The sequence below is a fragment of the Wyeomyia smithii genome, chromosome 1, assembly GCF_029784165.1.
Source record: "Wyeomyia smithii strain HCP4-BCI-WySm-NY-G18 chromosome 1, ASM2978416v1, whole genome shotgun sequence".
Taxonomy (NCBI): Eukaryota; Metazoa; Arthropoda; class Insecta; order Diptera; family Culicidae; genus Wyeomyia; species Wyeomyia smithii.
Genome location: NC_073694.1, coordinates 50,863,363 through 50,886,174, shown reverse-complemented (window position 1 = coordinate 50,886,174; position 22,812 = coordinate 50,863,363). Strand labels below are relative to the sequence as shown.

At 38.3% G+C, this 22,812-nt stretch overlaps 1 protein-coding gene across 1 annotated transcript in view; it reads right to left on the bottom strand.

Annotated features, from left to right (window-relative positions):
- Positions 1–19,361, bottom strand: part of LOC129717630 (xaa-Pro aminopeptidase ApepP-like) — a 28,429-nt gene extending 9,068 nt beyond the window's left edge. Inside the window, exons 1-4 of the mRNA XM_055667665.1 lie at positions 19,219–19,361; positions 7,419–7,554; positions 6,943–7,351; positions 6,795–6,890 (exon numbers count right to left, since the gene is read on the bottom strand). Of these exons, the coding sequence (XP_055523640.1) occupies positions 6,795–6,890; positions 6,943–7,351; positions 7,419–7,554; positions 19,219–19,298 (721 nt within the window). The 5' untranslated portion in view covers positions 19,299–19,361. The remainder of the gene's footprint in view (positions 1–6,794; positions 6,891–6,942; positions 7,352–7,418; positions 7,555–19,218) is intronic.
- Between the last annotated feature and the right edge of the window lie 3,451 nt (positions 19,362–22,812).

Sequence of the window (22,812 nt, the reverse complement as noted above, 5' to 3'; positions counted from 1 at the left end):
GCATTCTTCCCGATATGCACCGACACAGCCGACAGTGGGGCAACGTGTAGGGTATCGGACTGCTTCGGTAAGTTTTTGGCAGCAGTCTAATGCAAATCCAGCCGAAGCGAACCGCTGCCGAAGTAGTCCGATATCCTATCATTTTTCGTCCCTCTGCAACCATTGCAAAGCATCTTTAAACATTTGTCCTCGGCTGGTCGCGAGTTGGAGAGTAGGTACACGCAAGTACACACGAGGAGAGTAGACGGGAGTGTGTGTATATGATCTCGGGAGTGAATGCGAACAAGAAAGAAAGCGAGAAAGAACGAAAAATATCTTGAATGGAGAATTCTCTACTGTGTGAAAGCGGCGGAACCGAGAACCTCACATGAGGTGTTGCATGCTGCTTACGACTAACAACATCAACTGATTTGGCGACTTTTGATTTTCTTCAACGCAGTGAAAACAGATGAAAGCACATACAGTTAAAATTAAGGATTTGTAAAAATTCATCTCAAAGATTTGAGGTAGGTGATTGAAATAAATGAGCTTCGACTGCATATGCCCGACTTTAATATCGTATTTAGAGCTTCTGAGTGAGTTTTTGAGGATTCTACTTCATAAGAAATCTTGAGTGAACTAAGAAGAATCCGTTCCATGGATTAGAAGATTGGTTCAGTTAGAGAGTATGCATTTTTTACTGTTTTCAATTGTGTTTTCATGTTTTATAAGATGAATTTATGGGCTGAGATGAATAATGGAACAGTTCCCCTACATGGTGGCTGGTGGAGTGCGTGGAAGTTCGTCGAGCCCTGGTACTGAGAATGTGATAGATGGGGTTAGGGTGCCAATCAACGTATGGAAAAAAGTGACCAGAAAATTTCAAAAAAAAACCCTATACAAAATGTTGCTGCTCGAAAAAACACCCTGTGCAAAATTTCAGCTCAATCGGACTTAAAATGGGGTGGCGCAAAGCGATTGAAGTTTGGCCTTTTCTGAAAACCGAAAAATCACGCAAGGGGGGGGGGGGTGGTTAACGTGAAATTTCGGTTTTCGAAAAAAAAAATTTGATGCCAAACGACTTAAAAAGGAATGAAACATCGAGAATTGGTGTCATCTGGAAAAAAAAATTTCTTGCAAAAATCGACTCTCTGGGACTCAGTCGTTTTTTCAATTGTAGAAGGCGGAGATTAAAACATTTAGAATTTATTTAATGAAATTGATCGATAGTCTCTCGAAATAGCCTGTATAATGATAAACACTATAACTAGCATCGAATACATTATGTTTCATTAGGGTGGCTCCTTTATTCACCATAGGGTGGCTCATAATATTGTGTTAAAATGAGCATGAAATGAAAAAAATCACTTTACACTGAATACCACTAGAGAAATTCCTGAAAATATAATATTTATTATATCATTGTCGTTAGGGTGGCAATATTGAATTGGAAAATATACCATGTAAAATGGCAAGATATTACTAAACAAATTCACAAAATGTTTTAAAAAAACTACTCTCTGCAAAACAAAATTATCTCAACCAAAATTAAGGTTGTGTCTCGCGGAAAATGTTGAATGCTTTCATGTCATTTGCAAAATCACATACGGCAGGTGCATGGAATTTAAATATTTGAAAAATGTTTTCGATTCCAAGTGTCGTAAAAGTACATGAAACGGTGGAAACTGATGGAATATTTTTTTTTATTTTGTTTGAAAAATCTACTCTCTAGGACACTTGTACTTGTTCTTTCGAATGTTGTACCAGACAATTTATTCGTTTTATTTACCACAATAATGTCCTTTGCCAACTCTTGATTGAACATACAGTGTTCTGGCTTATATAATCGGACAATAGACTGTATCGATGTTATTCAGTGATAATGAGAGTATAGGGATCTCAATCAGATACGCAACACCATTGACTTATTATTTCTGTCTTTGCGTCTTTAGACAGTTCGACCAAACATTTTCTGTCAAGTTAACATCATCAGAACGTGAACGTGCCCATTGGCTGAAACTTTGCATAGGTGTTTTATAGGCAAAAGATGCCATTTTGTGCTATTGGTTTAATGTTTTGAAACACAACTCATTTTTGAAAAGCTATTGAAAAATGCTATTTCGGATAGGTATTGATGATTACAAATATTTTTAGAGCCAACACGGTTCGTTTGAGCGGTGTGACGTCTTCGGCAAAGTTGTAGATAATAGTTTTTTCTTTCAAAAAAAAACTCACTCTAAAAAAAATAATTATTTTTTTGCAAAAATAATTAATTTTTTGAAAAAAAATTAAAAGAAAGGTAAAAATTAATTATCCAAAACAGCCCATTTAAAAAACCTGATTTATTTTTATGAAAACTACGAATGATTACCTGAACAACGAAACCGGTCATGGAGAAGTCAGAAAAAAAGTTATAATTTTTTTTTAATTTGTTTTTTTTTACAGGGTACATTTTTTTGGAAGAACTAAGTTATTATTTACAATTTTGCCAGATACATTATGCCAATCAAATAAACCGTTTTGACTGTAAAAATAATCTTCATTTCTCATAGAGTGCTCTATTGGAAAATAAAAATATGTCTACAGTCGAAACGGTTTGTTTGATTGGCATAGTGTCTTTGGCAAAGTTGTAGATAATATTTTGTCCTTCCGAAGGAAAATATACCTTTTCAAAAAACATAATTGAAAATATATTTTTTTATAAATAATTTTTTTTTCATAAAATGATAACTTTTTTTCTTGATTTCTAAATGATCGGACTGGTTTCATTGTTTGGTAATCTTCTGTAGGTTTTTATTAAAAAAAGCAGATTTTAGAAAAATGAGCTCCTTTGAATAATTAATTTTTAATTTTTCTTCTAACTTTTTTTTGAATATTTTTTTAAGTGTAATTTTTTTGGAAAGACAGAATTATTATCTACAACTATGTCAAAGACGTCACACCAATCAAACGAACCGAAGAGCTTTTATTTATTTTATACTCATTTTTCACAATATTATGAACCACCCTATGTCGAATAAATGAACCACCCTAATGAAACATAATGTATTTGATGCTAGTTATAATGTATATCATCAAACAGGCTATTTCGAGAGACTAGCGATCAATTTCATTAAATGAATTCTAAACATTTTAAACTCCGCCATCCACAATTGAAAAAACGACTAAGTCCCGGAGAGTCGATTTTTGCAAAAAAAAAAATTTTTTTCAAATGACACCAATTCTCGACGTTTCATGCGTTTTTAAGTCGTTTGGCATCAAATATTTTTTTTCGAAAACCGAAATTTCACGGCCAAACTTCAATCGCTTTGCGCCACCCCATTTTGAGTCCGATTGAGCTGAAATTTTGTACAGGGTGTTTTTTCGAGCAGGTGAACATTTTGTATAGGGTTTTTTTAGAAATTCGAGATGACCATTTTGGCTGGCACCCTAATGGGGGTATTTATGAAGTAGTCGACAAATTCGTGTACTTTGGTACTCTCGTAAGGTTTGACAACGACGAAGTAAAGCGACGGATATCATCTGCAAACAGATCCTTTTATGGTTTACGTGGTAAGTTAAGATCCCACAGCATGCATGTCCGCACATAATTTGTGCTCTACAAGACGCTGATTCTCCCGGTGCACAGTGGTTCCATTTTCTAAGAAGGGGGGTCATAAATGTTGTTTTCCTATGTCTTGAATTCAAAACGTCAGTCTAAGTGTATTTTTCGATGCTGAATTCAAAAATCACATCTATTTTGATGTATTTTCTATTGGTTCGCGGTCAACGGTCATTTAAAAATACTGGTATATATTACCAACTTTGTTTTTACTACTTTTTCTTAACTATGCTATGCAAGTTCTCAAATTTTCATTGTTCATTGCCAGGAATTTCATTAGTGTATACACATAAAAGAAATGTGTTTCTCGATTTGTATTTGAAAATTAGGGAAATGTTTTGTTCATAACATTATTTGATATGGCACAATACATATCAAAAAAACTACAATAAACAAAATAATATAATTCACAAAATGTCATAAAAAGTGACGAAATAAAAATCTCTTCTAGGCTGACAACGAAAAGGAACTGTTCTCTCCATGGTGGTGTTATCATAGTTCGACCTCATTCAATTAGTTCTTTTAATGCAGTTGCTCTTTGTTCTCTTAGATTATTTCCAATGAACTGATAATCGGGTGCAAATGTAATGTATTCGACCTTGCTATAGTCATCTAGCTTCAAGTTAACATAATCTCATACCGATGAGTGTATAGACTCTAAAACCATTTTGTATCTTCTCATGAATCCTACCAGATTTTCCAGCTCAAATTTTAAAAATATGCATTTTGGGAAATCTACATCTGAGCAATAAACCTAGAAATATGTTGACGCCAAACTGTATTCGTCGAAAAGGGATTGCAAAATATTTCCACAGAAGAAAACACCAAAAAACAACACAAAAACGAAAAAAACATCCTAAAAGAGACCGATTTGCATTCACTTCTCACAAACTGGTCGGCAGGTCTCGGCAGCCAACTTGCATTTTGGACATATAAACGATGCCTAACGAACATTTTGATATATTGCACTTACGTAAATTCGCTTAAGAACATTGTTGATTTGACGTTTGAAAATACATTGGTGATATCTGTTTTTATCAAAATGTACCTATTTTACCATTAGCTTCGTTGTTACCAACACAGTAAAAATTTCTTAAAACCACTAGAAATGGCTCAACATTCCTTGTTTTTCGACATCCATATCAAAACACCACTTTGGAATACTTAAATTCACTGAAAAGGGGTGAAATTGCACTTAACCTGATGACATACTTTTAACACCTGTTTAAAAGTGAAAACTATGCGCACTTCCAAGCCTCACAGTTAACAATTCTCTCGTAATACAATACAACAGTTGATGCCATTGTAAGCTTCACACCACGAAAGATGCAGAGAAGTGAAGAAATACCAGAATAATGAAATTTGATTTTAAGATATATGACCTATGGGGGAACCACAGTGCGGTGGTACTTTTGGTCAATGAAGGAAGCCGACAACGAGCACTCGGAGTCTTCGAGCGTAGGATCCTGCGTTCAATACTTGGCGGAAAACTGGAGAATGGCGTGGCGCAGGCGCATGAACCACGCCGTGTACCAAGCATAGCAACATGCGAAAATCATTAAGCTGATGAAATTCGACAGGCTACAGTGAGCTAGCCACGTGACACGAATGATTCCACAGTGGGTCGTTAACGACCTATCGCCATAAAAGTACAGTAAATATGGTATTGTTTTTGTTTTCTGTTGTTCTATTTTTTTGTTTCTTACTTTTCCCATTTATCCGTCCTACTGTGTTTGTAATTCTCGGTTCTGTTTTTTTCTCTTTACTGTTCATCTGTTTGGTTGTTTTTCTAATTTTTATGTTCTTCTGAATAATGAGAGTTCTGTTTTACTGTTGTGGAAAAAATACACTTGAACTTTGAAAACTTGAAAACAGATTTTCTTTCTCGGTGTGTGATTCCATATCAGCTGAGTTAATTTATTGTTTTGTTATGAATTTGACTGACTGATGACTGTTTTTATACTTTTTGCTCTGAAAAATAGCCAAATTGTATTTTTATTGAGACGTCTGGCGATTATTTCAGGAAATTTATATCCAAATTTTCTGACAGTATGGTTTTCCAAAAAAAGTATTATTAGTCCAAAAAACAATAGTTATTGGCGGTGATTATAAAAAAAACAACAAAATAAAGACGAAAACAAAAAAAAACTGAAGAATAAACAAACAAACTAATACCTAGGCGAATCAAACAAATAGAAAGACTGAAAAATCTCGAAAGAATATGAAAGAAAGAAGAGAGAATACAACAAAAAGACGAAAAAATAGAATAAATCTTGAAAAATCTTTGAACTCAAAAAAACTGTTGGAAAATTTTTGAAATACTAAAAATGGATACAGTTGAAATTAAATAAATAACAAGCAATATAAAATAAATTGAAAATGAACAAGGGATGAAAATTTGGAAACAATAAAAAATGAAGAATAAATAAAAATATAAAAAAGGTTAAACTACTTAACCTCAAGAATAGTAACATTGTATTGGTAAATTTTGTAGATTTATCGGCTTAATCAGTCCGTGTATAGAAGCAAAAACGAATAACGTGAAAGAGACGTAATAGAAAATAAAAAAAGCCTGCAAACTAATATTGAAATGGGAAAATGAAAAATAGAAGATTAATAAAAAAAATGAAGGAAAACATACTGAATTTGAGAAAAAAAAAAAACTTACCAAAATTAGAAATAACGACACAATGATATAAAATGAAATACACAGTTGAAAGTTTTTCCAATATTGGAATTAAGTTATTGTAGTGGAAAGATAGAATAAGTGGGAAAAATGGAAAAAGGATTGACCAACAGATAGGAGAATGATTGATGAAATTTGATAACCAAAAAAAAAAACAAGTAAAGGATAAATTATAAATCAAAAAAGTAAAATGGAAGAAATGGTGGAATTGGAATAGTAGTCTAGTAGGTTCACTAAAATTCTAAAACCCAAAAAAATGTTTAGTTCATGATCATCCCGAGCCCGTAAACAATAATTTTTGCAAAAAAAGTTTTTCCTGAATGCGGGAACGTTTTTACCAAAAATCCAGTTTTTTGAGAGCAAAAATTCAATTAATTTTTTTTAACAGCAAAAAAATCTGGACCGGAGTTAAATCGGACTGAAATCAGGATTTGAAGGCCGTTTCGATTATTAACCGTAACCCGAATAAAACTTTACGTTCCGATGTCGATCATACCACTTTCGATACAAGAAAAGAATCCTACTTACACGCGGTTTCATCCAAACTGTTAATTACGATCGCGGAAGCCTTATTTTTTTCCAGCTCTTCTCGCAGGTCAGCGATTTTCTCCGACGCTCTTTTACCTAGAAGAGAACTGCAATTATTCATTATCTAACTAAATTCTAGTAAACTAACCAGAAAACTTGATGTCCAACGGAATCAACGCTTCGCTAGTCTGCGCCGGTCGATTGTTCCACACACTATCCACCAGATTCCGCTCCAGGGTGACCAACCGAAAACCCCCGGAACTCAACACCCTCGACAGTCGTTCAAACTCCGTTGACGTTATCAGAAAGGGATCCACTCCAACCTGTGATCCCAAGGGCAAATTTTCCTGCAACCAATCGTCCTGCGTGGGAACATCCGTCAAACCCTGCCTCATCAGGGTCCAGTAGTCCGAATCCAGTTGTCCTTCCGCCTGCAGGTGGTAACGCGAGTCGGTCCACAGTGCAGCCGCTTCTAGTGTGATGATGGCCGTCCCCGCGGATCCGGTGAAATTTGTCACGTACTGCAAGCGGCGATCATGGGCGGAAATATATTCGCTCTGTAACCGAGATAAAGGGGGAGGGGATTAAAATCAAAATCCGCTAAGACCAAAATAAATTATCTACACTGTGGGCATCCACCGATGGTACGATGTAAGCCGCAATGGCGTTGGCCTCCATCAAGCTGCGGATATCCGAGAGGATTTGCTGCATAGACTTGGGCGTTTCATCGTACGCAGATTCGTCACCGCCATTCAAAGCTCTGCAAATGTCAAACAATAGGATTATTTTGTTATGTCCCGTACATCGGAATGCAATATATGAGCATCACCATGAGATAAACTCAGTGCGTCATTCCGAATGCCGTGTTCGAGGGGGTATTAACTAGCGACAATGAATTATCATTCTATGCCCTCATCAATTCATGGCACGTCCGTCATATTCCTGGCATCGAATAACTTGTCTACTTCGCTTCGCTATTCAAAAACGTTGCTCATTGCCTTATCAGATGCACCCAAAAGCAATAAAAATAAAACGGTATTATCACAGTGAGGGAGGCTAACCCAAAGTATGCCATCAATTGGCTTAAGCACTCGTAACAATCTGCTACAGCTGGAGAGTATTGTTTTTATCGACATTTGCTAGCGGTTTTATGGTGGGGGATGGTATACTTTTCACTTTGCATTTCAGGGAAAGCCATCTTAAAATAAGAGCCACGATTAGGGCTATCGATTGGCTACTTGTAGCGTCGTCTGAACTGATTGCACCTGCTCATACAGCCGCTGGGTTGGTTAAAGTCGAGAATTTAAATTTAGTAAAAAGCCTACACAATACTTTTATAACTTATTCATAATTCCAAGCAAAATGATAATAGAAATGAGAACATAAGAAGAGTAATCAGCGATTTGAAATTACAAATTTCAATTTGCTTACAAAAACAACGTATCAACCACTTACGCGCTACAATGTTGATGGGAAGAATCGAAAATCCATCCATGCCAAGGAAATTTACCTGGCAGCCTTTCTTGATATTGAAGGAGCGTTTGATAAGGCGTTGTACACAAATTACTCTCACTCCAAAACAATTATTGTTCCTTTTACTCGAAAAAGGAAATATATATTATCCCTAAACTGCGATTGGAAGGCACAGTTATAAAGCTTTCCACTGAAGTTAAATATTTGGGAATCATACTAGACCAGCAACTAAGCTGGAACACTCAACTCGAGCAAACAACTACCAAGGCCACAAACGCCTTATGGGTATGCAGCAGAGCCTTATGGGTAAGCTGGGGTCTCGAACCCAGCATGACATATTAGATATATAAACCAATAATCATACTCAGAATAACCTACGCCTAATTATTTGGTGACCCAAAACCACTGAAACATCTACTCAAGCTAAGCTAGGCAAAATCCATAGATTGGCCTGTGCATCGATTTGTGGAGCTATGAGAAGCACTCCATCAAAAACCCTAGAAGCAATACCTCACCTTCTTCCACTTCATCAGGTGGTTCGACTAGAATCGGAAAAAAGTGCTCTAAGGCTAAATCGACAGTACAACCTAAAAGAAGGAGATCTAACAGGACACCTGAGAATACTGAAAGATTTCCAAATAAATAATCTAATAAAAAGTAGAACAAGAAAGTTGGCAACAAGGTAGACCCACAATTCGGGACGGCTCTTTTTGCTTCTACACAGACGGTTCTAAAATAAATGGTTCACAGGACCAGGAATTAATTATGTTTTTCCATTGGACACTGGCCAACAGTATGCCAGGCGGAAATATACGCGATAATAGAATGCACGATACGTGTCTAAAAAGAAATTATCGACACGCAAATATTTGCATTTTCTGTGATAGTCAGGCAGCAAGTAAAGCCCTGAATTCTCCTTTCTGCCACTCTTAACTAGTGTGGGAATACATACTAGTGTGTGGCATATCATCTCAAGAAGATAGGCGAGCTTGATGATGATAAATGTCGCCTTTGCGGCATCGAAAACGAAACATCAGAACATCTATTCCGTGAATTTCGGTGAGGGACACATAGAACCTATCGACATTTGGAGGGAAAGTCCCGGTGAGGTAATAAACTTAATACGAAATGCGTTGCCCAACTGGGATAAATGTGTAATGTATTTTTTTTCTGTGTGGACTCATCACTGCGACCAATGATTAGATCTATTGTGATATTGCCCAGGTGTTTTCTGTACTCCGCACTTCATATTATTGGCAGTATCACTATTGAAGTACCGTAAAACGGGGTAATATTGATCATTCTTTTTCACTTTTTCGTGAGTATTTATATATTTTACAACTAAAATACAGGTTTCATATTTTTAAAACCAGTACTGGCATCCTTAGAACTTGAGAAGTTAGTTTTCAAAGCCCTTCGAAAATCGTGAACATTAAAAACATTAATTTTTCGTCGTTGTTTAAATTTTCCTGATTTGGGGTAACTTTGATCAGTTTCAATTTTGAATAGTTTTGAAACCTTTTCGAACTAAAAATGTTAGATAATGCTTTGATAACATGTTTAGAGACGCTTCCCGTTCTTCTTGACTGCTTTTACTGCGGAGGATAATCCTGTCCTTGCATTTAGCCGCGGTATGAACTGCGAGGCATTTTTATGCCATATGTAATTTTATGAATGAAATGATGATGATGAAAAACGTAAACGTTGGTCGCGAAAGTTGCTAGAAGTATTTTGTAAGTCAACAATCGTTGTAAAATTTTTGTGTTCAGAAAACGTATGTTGATCTTATATGCAAGACCTTTTCAACAACGGAAGTATCAATAGGCCAGCTCTAGCCTCTTACGTTCTATGCTCTAGCCAAGACAACATCCTGGCGTAGGGCAGGATGTTGTCTTGGCTAGAGCATAAAACTGGACTTTCTTTACAAATATAAACTAATTAACATTGAATGTAATAAATTTGACTAAAATTTTTTCTGGTTGATTGAGAAAATTTAATAACGAATTCGGAAAACATGTCAATGAATACGAAATGTTCAATATTCGACTAGTATAAAGTGCTTCTTCTGGCACTTACTGAGAGTAAGAAAAATAACGATCGAACTAATTTTAAAGTTTGGTCATCAAAACAATAAAAATATTTCAACCAATACAATATTGCTCAGACCTCGAATGACACAAGACTAAGATGTTATACTCAATTTTAGCAAAAGTAATCACGGAGCAGTTTTATTTCAACTTTTCATGAGAAGGGTAAAACTGATCAATGTTACCCCGCTGATCAATGATACCCCGTTTTACGGTAAGTGATACGCTTATCATTCATATCCGTGCTTGTGTGTAAGTTTTACCTTTCCGTTTCAAGCTTGCTGCTCTACTATACCGAGCCTCTGTCCATCCTAACAATATCGCCTAATTACAATTTCCTGGAGAGAACTTTCATATGTTACTCACACCAGTTTTATTATAATAGGGACTTATTTTTGTTAGAAGGAGAGTCAACAGAGATATTGTAGAATTCAGATTGAAGGGAGGGTTCGTGGTGGGGAGCCTGAGAATGAACCCATGCTAAAGCCCTTTGACAACCAAATGGCCTGATTCTACTAAGATTCGAACCCACGACCACCCGCTTACCAAAGCAGACTCTGTAACCTTGCGGCTACAATGTGTAATGTAGCAGGGACATTAACACGCTAAATAGTGATGAACCTACTCGTACGCACTTAGAGTAAGTTGAAGCATACCAAAAGAGATCCAAAAATAGTCGCAGTGGTTCAGTCTTCTACAAGGGAAAAAAATGAGAACCCTCCCTTTCGGAAAAAGGAGAAGTGTAAAACCACCATGGAGGTTTTTCTTGCCCCTAACACATTCACATGTCAAATTTGGTTCCGTTTGCTTAATTGGTCCTAAAGTTGTGCAGAAATTTGTGTTTCATTTGTGGGGGATCCCTCCCCTCCAGAAGAGGGAGGGGCTTCGGATTATCGTAGGCACCTTTTTCGTTTCCTAAAATCCCTAGGAGCCATCCAGATTCCATGTGAACAGATTTTTAACGGTTTTTATTTCCCCTCCCCCTCCGTGGACCATATAAATTCTAAAAAATTTGTATGGACCGTGGACATTACACAGACCCCTTTCCCCGAAACTATCCACGTGGAACGTGGATGGCCCCCTACATACAAATTTTCACGTCCATCGGTCCAAGAAGAATACTTCGATTACACAAAAAATACAATTTAAGAACCACAAGTTTTCTTTCAGGACATCAGTTTTAATTGAGGCTCAACAGCAAATTATTTAATTGAATGAGAAAGGAGATTGTCACGAACCTTACAAACAAGGTTTACCTTCAGGACATCTAATTTTCTAGGCTCACTGAAACAAACATTGGTTGACCTATTGGTCTGTCGAAATTTTCATCATCACCGAAATAGAGATTTGTCACAGTAGCCGGCTGGTGTCTACTGTTGACATCTGTGCACGGCGTAGATCGCTCGTGATTAGTCAATTCTACGATGAAACTAGACCTAGAAGAATTTCTATTTGGTTTTACTGCTTAAACGAAAACACTGATTTTATGCCATCGAAAATATTTTTAAAATATTTTAAATTGTGACATCGTGAAATTGTGAAAATGTTTGTGATAATAATTATGTTATTTTTATAACAAGAAAAAGGTAATTTCTTATCCATTTTAAGGCATATATTCGACTGTAGGAAGAGTATATATTTGGTCTGTAGGGGGTTTCCAACTATTTTTTCTAGTATTCACCTGTTTACATGCTACTTTTTTCTTTTGTTTTTCGTATTTGAAAAGTTTTAATTTAAAAAAAACTAATGTGTAAGTAACAAAAATTACTTTCTTACATTGCTTTTATTATTTTCTGAGAATTTTCTGAAGGTTTTACCTGTAAAACCCTTAAAGTTTCTTCTACTGAGTTTTTTACAACAGACCCTCGTTCAAACTTACTTGACCCTAAAAGTTTCAAAAAACGGTTTACAAACGTTTAAGCTCAGGTTGTGAATCTGATCAATTTTAATCGTTTTTCCTCGATTGGATATAGTAAATTGTAATGATTGGAGACTAGCCCCCAGTCTTTACCATTTAATGTTTCGTGTACCCCATTTGTTAATTTAATTTCACACTCTTAACGTTTTCAAGAATATTAATACTTTCAGATTGATATTCCCTAATAAAATCATATTCCGTCGTGCGAGGCTTTTTATGATACGTATTTCCAAGTTGTTCTACTTTGTGTAATTGGTACTCCTATTATAATATACGGAACTCAACATAGGCGTAGCCAGGGGGGCAGGGGGGGCTGTTGCCCCCCCCCCCCCCTAAACGTTGACACTGGTGCAGAATTTTGTTTTCAATAACTCTAATAGCACAAAACGACATCTTTAGCCCATAGGAACATCTGTGTGAAGTAACAGCCAGATCAAAAATAATTGATTGAAATGCTTGCGCTATATTGCGTGAAATTGCACAGGTTTTTCAAGTTGATTCACCAAGGATTTGCAGCGGCAAAAGTACCGGGCAAATCCGCCTGCATCAACTAGCTTGGAGTATTGGAACCGAGCTGTGACAATTCCTTACCTTGATTCTCTTGTAACCTCACTGGAAACACGGTTCGATGAAGAAGGTGCACCTGTCTACGCGTTGTCCTTGCTCTATCCCGCTAACGTAATACGCATGTCGTTGGAAGAGTAACTTTTCATGAAGTTGACAATTTTGTTGGAGAGGTGAAAGTTTTGTATCAACATTGCAGCAGTATGAGAGCAGATCGTAAGAACTTGGAAGATTTGGATCTTATAGACCTGCTAGCTAAAGCCCGTTCTTTCTTCCCTGCGGCTGAGAAAGCAGTTAATATTGCACTTGTTCTACCATGGAAACATGCACGATAGAACGCTCGTTCAGCACATTACGCCGGGTGAAAACCTGGCTGAGGTCAACAATGTTTGAACAGCGGTTGCGTGCTCTCTGCTTGCTGAGTGTTCATCGGCAGATGGTCAACAACAATCGTGAAAAGACACATGGACCTCTTTCGGAACGTTTGACGTTTGATGCCCGAAGATTTTAATGAGAATGTTGACTGTGTCTTCAATCTTCACGTCCTTGGGAAGCTTTGACAGGATGTAGTTGAGATAGCGCTGTGCGAATGGGTGTCCAGCTTCCGGAGAAGTAAACGTACCTTCGCCGCATCATTCAGCTGGCCTGCATCGTTCTCGAAAAGGTTCTAGAAGCGGTTAAACAACAACGTCCAAACGTAACTCCGTTTTCTTCGTCGAAGACAAACTCGATGATGTTCGAAGAGATGGACTCCAAAATCTGCTCCGGGGTTTGATACTGACGCTGCTGCTGATGGACCGCTATCCGCTGTAAAATTTGGGCCATCTTGTGAATCATAAGTCCCGGTTGCGGCTTGGACAAAGAATAATCAAATTTTCCACTCTGATGTCAAGGACAACTTTTCACTGGTTGCCTTGACGTAAGAATTCTCAAAGACTAGTATTTATTTCGATTTTTCAAAACACACTAAAGTCGCTTTTTACGCAAGGGATACGTGCCCTGTAAAAAAACGCGTAAATTCTGGAATCCGCGTAAAAAAACGCGTAAATTTCGAAATCCGCGTAAAAAAAAACGCGTAAATTTCGAAATCCGTGTAAAAAACCCACGTAAAAACAACCGCGTAAAAAGCGACCTTAGTGTACCTTTTTTTTTACTTCTAAAATTTTGAAGAGCTTCCCCCCCCCCCTATTTGAAATTCTGGCTACGCCCATGGAACTCAATGTTTTTTTTTTTCTAGATTACGCGGATATATATGCAACAGTCATGAATTATTTCAGTTGAATACATTAAGGAGTATAAAAAAACGTTCATAGAGCTATAAAAAATTGTTTATAGATTCCGAATGGGGGCTACTTTGGACAGATAAGGAAATCGATAAGATTCAATACAATTTTTTTAGCTAAATTATATTTCTTTTTAAAAGTTACAGTATAACGACTTATTTCAAGCCAATTCTTTGGTTTTCTTTGGTGTGAATCGGAGAGCTTATTGTATGTTGGCTAGTCTGCCGAATGAGTTTTAGCTGTCTTGCAGCATCTACGACAGACATTTCTACGCCTTTAAATTTGTTGAGCATTCCCTTGAATGGGTGCTTGAAGCTATCGTATATTCCCTGGAACTATTGCCCTTTCGCCGGGTTCTATAGGTTCTAGAGCCTAGAGAGATTAGGTACAAACATAACATTACAATTTGGCTGACAACGGCCTGCAATATATGTATTGGCTAAAATAACAATCTTTAACGCAAGTCTAAAAAAATTGATGGATTGATGGAATAGTTGTTTGATAAGGTTCGACTTACCAAAATCAATTGTCAGAAAAACAACGATTTTGGTAAAAACATTTCAGCAACTAGAATTTACTTTCGCACATGTTTTGCTCAAAGGATGAAGGTTGCCCCAAAGCCATAACTTATGTTGTAAGTGGCCCCGCCTTTTTTGAAGTTATATCATTCCATCAGTTTCGAGACGCAGACACTTCATCCCGTTTATAATAAGAATTCAGGAAAAATAATCTCATTTCGTAAAGGCAACCAATAGATCCACCCAAGCAGCACCTGTAACATGTTTTGGAATGAGACCACTCAATTTTTGTTGTTTAAAAGCTTGTTTAATGGTGCAAGAAACATTTCCGGTTATTCTGAAGGTATTTGAAAGAATTGAGCAACATTATGTTATTTACGAGTTTTATTCTCGTAACTGAACACTAGAAATTGCTTAAAAGTTTTCTGCAATCTATTTCCAACTGCATATTTCATTATGCTTTTAAATAACGATAATGTCACATAATGCCGCATATTGTTGTTTTGCAAATGTTTTCTTTTAAAAAAAGCAACCTGCTTATGAAAATGTATAGCAATATCTTGTTGAACCATATATTTGCTAAAATTACCACACAGTAAACAATGATAAATGATTATTGTTGGGAATATGAGATTGTATGCCTGAAAATCTGCGCCACCTTCATGTAAGTTTCATCAGTTCACCGTTTGCTGTCAGCTGAGTACTGATCAGGAAGGCGAAGAAGAAAATTTGAATCTTTCGTATTGGCGATTTAACGCAAAACTAAAAACGACCGTTCGACTTCTGAATTTGAATTTGAATTTGAAATTTGTATATCTGCTCAAGGCAGATATACACAGTAGACTGTTTTTCATGCGATATTTGCGTAAAATGTATGTTCTTGGCGTCAAAAGAATACAGCTGGTTAGAAACTTTCAGCAGCATCTAGTAGACAGCTTACTGTCAAGAAAATACTTACATATGAAATAGGAAATATATGAGCTTCAGTCTCGTTTCAAATTTAAGGTTATGTTTTTACAGAACAGGGTAGGTACATAGCGTGTTAGAATTGCATTTTCTTAAGCAGGTATTAAACGACGCAAATATTTACTATTTTTGGTACGATTTTTATTTGCACAAAATAAAATCTGTATTGAAAAATAGCAAATATTTGCTTCGTCTAATACCTGCTTTAGTTTAAATCTACCGTTTAGTGAAAAAAATTTAAATTTTCAAGTTTCCCGCTTCGGAAACTCGTGATCACTCATTGCAAATAGAATCTTGATAGGTTTAAATGTTGCCTACAAATCATCATCATCATTTTTACTGCACGCCATTTTTTTCTACAACGATGCCAAACTCTATTTTAAGCAGGAATAGAGCAACTGAAGAAGTAAACCTCTATCACCGCAAGCTAAATTAGAAACAAAATAGTCGTAGCAGTTTTAGATTGCAGAGGGTAAACATAGGAAAACAAGAAAATGTCTTTTCAGTGTCAGTCAACTAAAACATGCTTCGAAGTATGTATCAAAATCAAATTCACCTAATACGCAATTAATCTGTATTTTTCACCTCTGAAGCAGAAAAAAACACAGTAATAAAAAAATAGTTTATGTTAGTGGTGAGTCTCTCAGCTGGTCTCGAGGTACGATGCTAGCCTAACAAGCCAGTCGTCGTAGGTTCGAGTCTCGGCTCGAAGAGACTGTTAGTGTCAGTCAGCAATTGCCCTGTACACTTAACAGTTGGCTGCAAAGTCTGTGTATAATAAGCAGAAGGTCGAGTTCCGACTCGGATGTAGCACCAAGACTTTGATTTTAGTGATGAGTCAGTTTACGTTTGGACGACTTCAACAGGAATTCCCATGTATACATATTACTTTATTTCGTGTACAAGTGCTGGGCCTTCAAGCCCCGTTTACGATTTCCGTGCGGGGGTAAAGCCAACGCAAAATTTACCGCAGATCAATAAAAACACCAGTACCAAAGCGGTCACGCACGATTTCGGGAGGGTGTTTTTAAAGCCTTATCACTCCGGCGGAGGCTCAGAGATTGACTCCGATAAAGTTACAGCATTGCAGACTGGAAAGATCAACACCATAATTCTTTGTGATTATTAAACCTACGCACGTACTCGCTGAGAAAACTAGATCAGATTCAACTTATTATGGAAAATGTCTCGAGAATCCATTCCATTTTTTAGAAAAAAAAATCACAGGAGGGTTGTGTGCAAAGCCACGACCGCAAGCATGAAGTAGAATACTTTTACAAGGAAACCCGGCTGTTTGCGTGTCAGTCATTTTTTAATTTGTTGTTCAATTCAATATCGGATAAGATACCGATCACATGTTGGCGTTATCACTGACAGTGCGAATAAAGTATTCCTTGTGATAAAATAAACAGTGAAAAGCTGATTTAACACATAAAACTAGACGGCTCATGTGTTGTCAAAATGAGCCAACTTCTCATTGAATGCATTTACTAGTACCCGCTATCGCACAGAGACTGCATTTCACTAAAGAGCCTCACTGCATCAGCTGCTATCGATGCTAAACCCGCTGCAACTGCTACGCTATCCGTAGCCATGCTAATGTTTTGGCCGCTATACGCTGCTATTGGTATCCGCTGTCCCTGCATCAGCTGGCCCATCTGCTATCGATGCTGAGATCCGCTGCAACTAGTGCACTATCCATTGCCATGCCACAACTGTGGCCGCTATCCGCCTGGTATCCACTGCACTGCTACTGCTGCTGCTAAGGAAAGACTGCTGTTGTCGCTGTCTAGAACTATTATGAGCGGCTTCGACTGAAACAGGCTCTGATATAGGGATGAAAAACCTATCGATAGTAGTAGGAAATCATCGATAACTATCGATAGCCATTATAGTCGATAATTCCCATCCTTACTTTTATACAGACAAATAGCAAATTTAAAATGACAAGGTCTATGATTCTGTCGACCGTGCTTGGGAAGCAGTCATATTAACGACTAATCAGATCAGTCGAATTTTGCGCTTAATCAAGGATTGACAATTCTCAATAATATATTTGCTTGTCATGATTTGGACTTGATAATTATTGAATTTCAATTATGCGAAAAATTATTTTTTATGCTTATAATGAATGCTTTTCGGATGTTGTTCTCATGACTAAAGGAAAAGATAATTCAGTACGTTCTGAGACACGGAGATGAAACCAAATATATATATGTTCCAAATTTCTTGAAAGTGTAAATTGATTTAAGAGAAGATATTAACTCTTCAATTAGGTTTTTATTTCATCCTGACAATTTGTTGTTTAATTCAATGTCTGATAAGATGCCGATCACATCTTTGCGTTATCACTGGCAGTACAAATAAAGCATTCTTTGGGGGGAAACAAACACTGAAAAGCTTTCCAGAACGTTCTTTTCGTTGGATGCATTTGCTAGTGTGCCTGCTATCGCTCAGAGACAGCATTTCACTAAAATGCCACACTGCATCAGCTGGCCCTGCTTATATTGATGCTGAGACCAACGTCAACCGCTGCGCTATCCCCGTTGCCACAGTAGTGGATGCTTCCGTTGCCATTGGTATCTGCTGCCCTGCATCACCTGGTCCTGCCGTTGTCCGCTGCACTGCTACTGCTGCTGTATCTAATGCTACTGCTAAGGGAGGACTGCTGTTGTTGCAGTCTAGAATTTAATGAGCGGCTTCGGGTGAAACAGGCTCTTATATAGGCCAAATAGCACATTTCAAATGGCAAGGTCTATGATTCTGTCGTTATATAGGCCAAATAGCACATTTCAAATGGCAAGGTCTATGATTCTGTCGTGCTTGGGAACCAATCATATAACAACCAATCAGAGGCCGAAGTTTTCGTTTTGACAAGGCTTGACTATTTTCAATAGTACAATATTGCGAATAATGAAATTACAATTATCTGAATTTGGGAAGAATCTTAAAAGATTTTCCAATCTATTGCTGCAAGAACGAAGGAAATCCATCGAATACTAACCGATTTATTAGCATTTGAAATTGGACATATTTTTCACTTGTTTCGGTTTTACATTTTCATTTCACATCCCTATGTAGCCGAACTTTCTGAGAGGAGTATTCTACTTCAAAAATTTTTAATCTGCTGGTAATATTGTGCCGGATGAATAATGATAGCAATTTCACAGAGACCTAATTCGACTAAAAGTGCAATCCACTGCACTTTGATTCCGACCAGATTCTATGTCATTGTGCTTTTTTCCTAACATGTCCAATGCAAAATATTTCGTCCGAGAATGCAAAAGAACCTCTAACAATACTTCCTAGATGCACGTTTGCCAGTGCACAGTGAATCGTCTTTGCTATTTTGCTGCTCCTGATTGCGGTCAATTTACATCGGTGCAGTAGAATTGATTTATTCGCTTTCTGCACTCAGCTCACGTTCGCAGCGGAACGTGGACCCGAGTACACACCAAACCAAGGGCATACATCTAGTTTACCGATTATTCCATTTCTTCGTTTATAACCCTAATTTACCAAACGACTCAACTGGCGGACAGACCGACCGACCGACGGTTACACACAATGGAATGCTGGACCTGCCAGCCAGCCAGAAGTCAGAATGGTTCGTACCTGCCAACGGCCAGCCCACAGCCGACCAGAATGATGAGCAGAGCCGACGCCCCTATGATGTACTTTTTGGAGCTCTTCATGCCTCCTCCTCCACCGGTGGGGGGTCAAATCTGTACCACTCCGAAGGTCACCTGCTTGCCGTCGTTCTGCAACTGCTGCTCGATCGGAATTTCGGTACTCATCCACGCGGATTCAGACACCAACCAGAATGAAACCAGACCAGACCACAGTGTACGGCAAATACACAAATCTTCCACAACAATGAACACACTATCAGATGACAAAACACACGTGACAGTCGTAAACAGCTGTTTGTTCGACCGGGACTCTTGCTTCCTTTCGCTGCTTTCGACTATTGTGACGGCAGAACGACCGAATGTACAACAAATGCTAGCAAACTTGCACTCTTTTGTACCGAACAACCAACCGGCTTTGTTATTATATGAAATCCCGTGGTGGATGCGAATTCCGTTTGCGATAACTAACAGATGACCACCCAACCGACCGTCCGAAGCTCCGAAATGTAACTGAACAGTGGCAGAAGAAAACCGCGCGCGTTCTCTCGGTGGTTTGAGAGGTTTCTCCATATCAGCTCCCTATCGACGCCTTCCAACTTCCAACGTAGACTCGAGTGCTGTCCTGCGAAAATAGAAACACCACCAATCTGAGATCGACTACCAAAACAGTTAGAGTCCAGCAAACTCTAGCAGTGACCAACCACATTCCCAGTGGAGTAATTCGCAGCTATAAAACAGTTCGTTTGTTCTCCTGTGTTTGATTGTATTTATAAGAAGGGAAAACGGAAACTTATTCATGAATGTGGACGGACTACTGGAAGTCACCCACGTATAGCGAACAGCTCGCAGCCGAATGAATGGTCAATGGGAGCGGGTGACACTCTGATGGTGATTGTAATCGATTTTTTTCTTGTATTTTTCTCTACCCCAGAGTCTACCTCAACAATGCTATAAAGTGGTTAAGGTTTTTTTTTGTTCATCCGAACCTAAGGAAATTTAATAGGAAGATCAAAATGACAAAAAAATTAAATAACATAGATGAGAAAAATGATAACTAACAGAAACTATGAAAATGACGAAAAAACAAAAAAGGAAATCCTGAATCAGCAAAATTAATAAAAATTAAACAGAAATGATAAAAATGACAAAAATGATTTAGAATCAGAAATTACAAAAATAGATGGAAATAACAAATATTACATAAATTAAGGTTATTACTACACTGATCAACATGACCTAAATGGTAAAAATTAGAAAGAAAACTAGAGAACAATCATGTCAAATTGCCAAAAATTTACCTTACTAAACAGTCCCTGCCGTTATGTGACCCTTACTGTACTACGATTAAGAGTCGTGTCTATTTCATTCGGTCCATGGCTGCAGTTTTTCAGTTCTGCAGTCTGCGTAGGGTCCGTAGATTATCTTCATCCTGGTTGATCCATCTTGCCCGCTGTGCACCTTTCCGTCTTGTCCCTGACGGATTGGTTTCAAGAACAATCTTTACCGGATTATTGTCCGACATTACGGCATGCCCCGCCTACCGCAACCTGGCAATTTTTTTACGGTGTGAACAATAAATGGCTCTCCTCTCCAGTCAACTCCTGCGGTTCGTGGTTCATTCTTCTTCGACCGAAGATCGCAAGGGCGCGTTGTTACTCCACATCTTGTAGATGGTCAACTATTTAGGTGCGGCGAAAAATTCCACTCGATCGGAGTATCCTTCAGAGACCAAAGTAGGATTCTGTCTAAATGCGCAGGAGATTTTCTCTGCTGGTACCTTTACCAGTGAGCCCAGGTACACGAACGTCTTCCTTTTATGTATTGTGTATCCGATGCATTAATAACCAGTGCAATCCGTTTAGCTTCGGCCTTCAGTCCAATGTACAAATCCGCCATCTTTACAAAAATACGAGCAACGATGTCCTTCCATCCACTCCTCCGCTACTCGTTCTTCCTTCCAAATCTTGACCCATAGCACCGTTCTAGCCAGTGTTTTTCGTCCGTATTTTGACAGCTCGCTGGGATGTAGGTCCACTCCAACAATCTCCTCCTCTAACTCCAGCAGATCAGGGACTCGGGAGGAGACCTCTGTCCACTGTTATGATTACTGGTGGTAGAGGTTCTCCTGACCAAGAAGATGGGCAGAGCATTAACTCCACTAGAACAGTCATTATACCCTTGATCAAGCGAAGGATGCATTCAATCACACCTCCACCACATCAATAAATGGGGTAAGACTGTGCCGCAATTAGCGGCTGGTCTCAGAGCACCATTGCTTGGCGACGTAGAACTTAGAAACGACATCTTAGGCGAAACTTACCAAAGTTTAATGATTAGCCTGTCTTTTAGTTATCATCTTACATGCAGCTATAAAATGTGATGAAAACGGCAGAGCATGGCACATCAACATGTGAAGAAATACAACGACGCTCCAAGGTCATCTAAGCATCCTGAAGCAGTTCACGCTAACACTGAAGCCGATTTCTAGTACACTGTTGAGCCACAACTCTGGAAGAAAGTAGCCTCACTAGCCCGTTTTTTCATACCTTCTGTTATAACCAAAAACGTCCCTGCAGCGCTACGGTTTCAAGGTTGCATTGATGAAACTCATTGTAGATTACAGGTTGGTCGATAAAATGAAAAAAAGTGCATCCCAAAAGCTCCAACCGGAAAAAATGAAAGATTATAGCTATTCAACCATTCCTAAACGCGTGAACTTACCATTACCATAACGCGTCAACTTACGTGAGAGTTTGCATAGTAATTACTCGCTGGATTCGTCACTTCAACGTTATGTATAACCTTTCATTTTTTTCAGTTTGAGCTTTTGGAGTGCACCTTTGTTGACCAGTGTTATCACGTAGCACCCCGGAAAGGAGAGCAATTTATAATTCTATGTCCCGAGTTTCCCGGGGTTTTGGATCTTTTTCAACATCCTATCTCGCTGTAAGACCATCGTGTCAGCTTTTTTTGGAATCCCAAGCGGCTACCAGGAAGTTAACCAGCCGGGAACCGACGCTGTTTTGAACCGCACCTTCTTAGTGTACAGACGCTCAAAGTTGACGTAGCTGTCAAGAACACTATGAAAAAAGACTAATTTACCAATAAGACGAGAACCATGGAGGATCGTGCTGTGTCAATAAGTTGCCGGCAAGGCTGTCAGTTGTTTCGCCAGTTTCCCAGGCGTCTCATCACCCGCAAGTAACCTCCGATCTGGTCGAGCCATCATGCTCGCTGCGCCTCTCTATTTTTAGTACTTGTAAGGTTGCTGAAGGATTATCGCCCGGTACCTCTACGAAGTGACCGGCCCACCGTAGCCGATTGGCTTTCGCAAAGGGGTTCTCTCCAGCAACGCATGGTCCATGGTTCAAGGGCCTTCGTCGTTCTCCGTCGTCCATCTGTACTCCACCATAGACAGACCTCCCGTTCGAAAACTTTTGTTGTTGTTGTTTCTCGATTCCGTACAGGACTACCGCTCTTATCAGGGTTTTGTGCAGCGTCAACGTCGTCGTCACACTCGTTTCAATCGAAGAAGGCACGATTTCTAATCGGGGGCTCTAATGGGCGAAATTCTAGC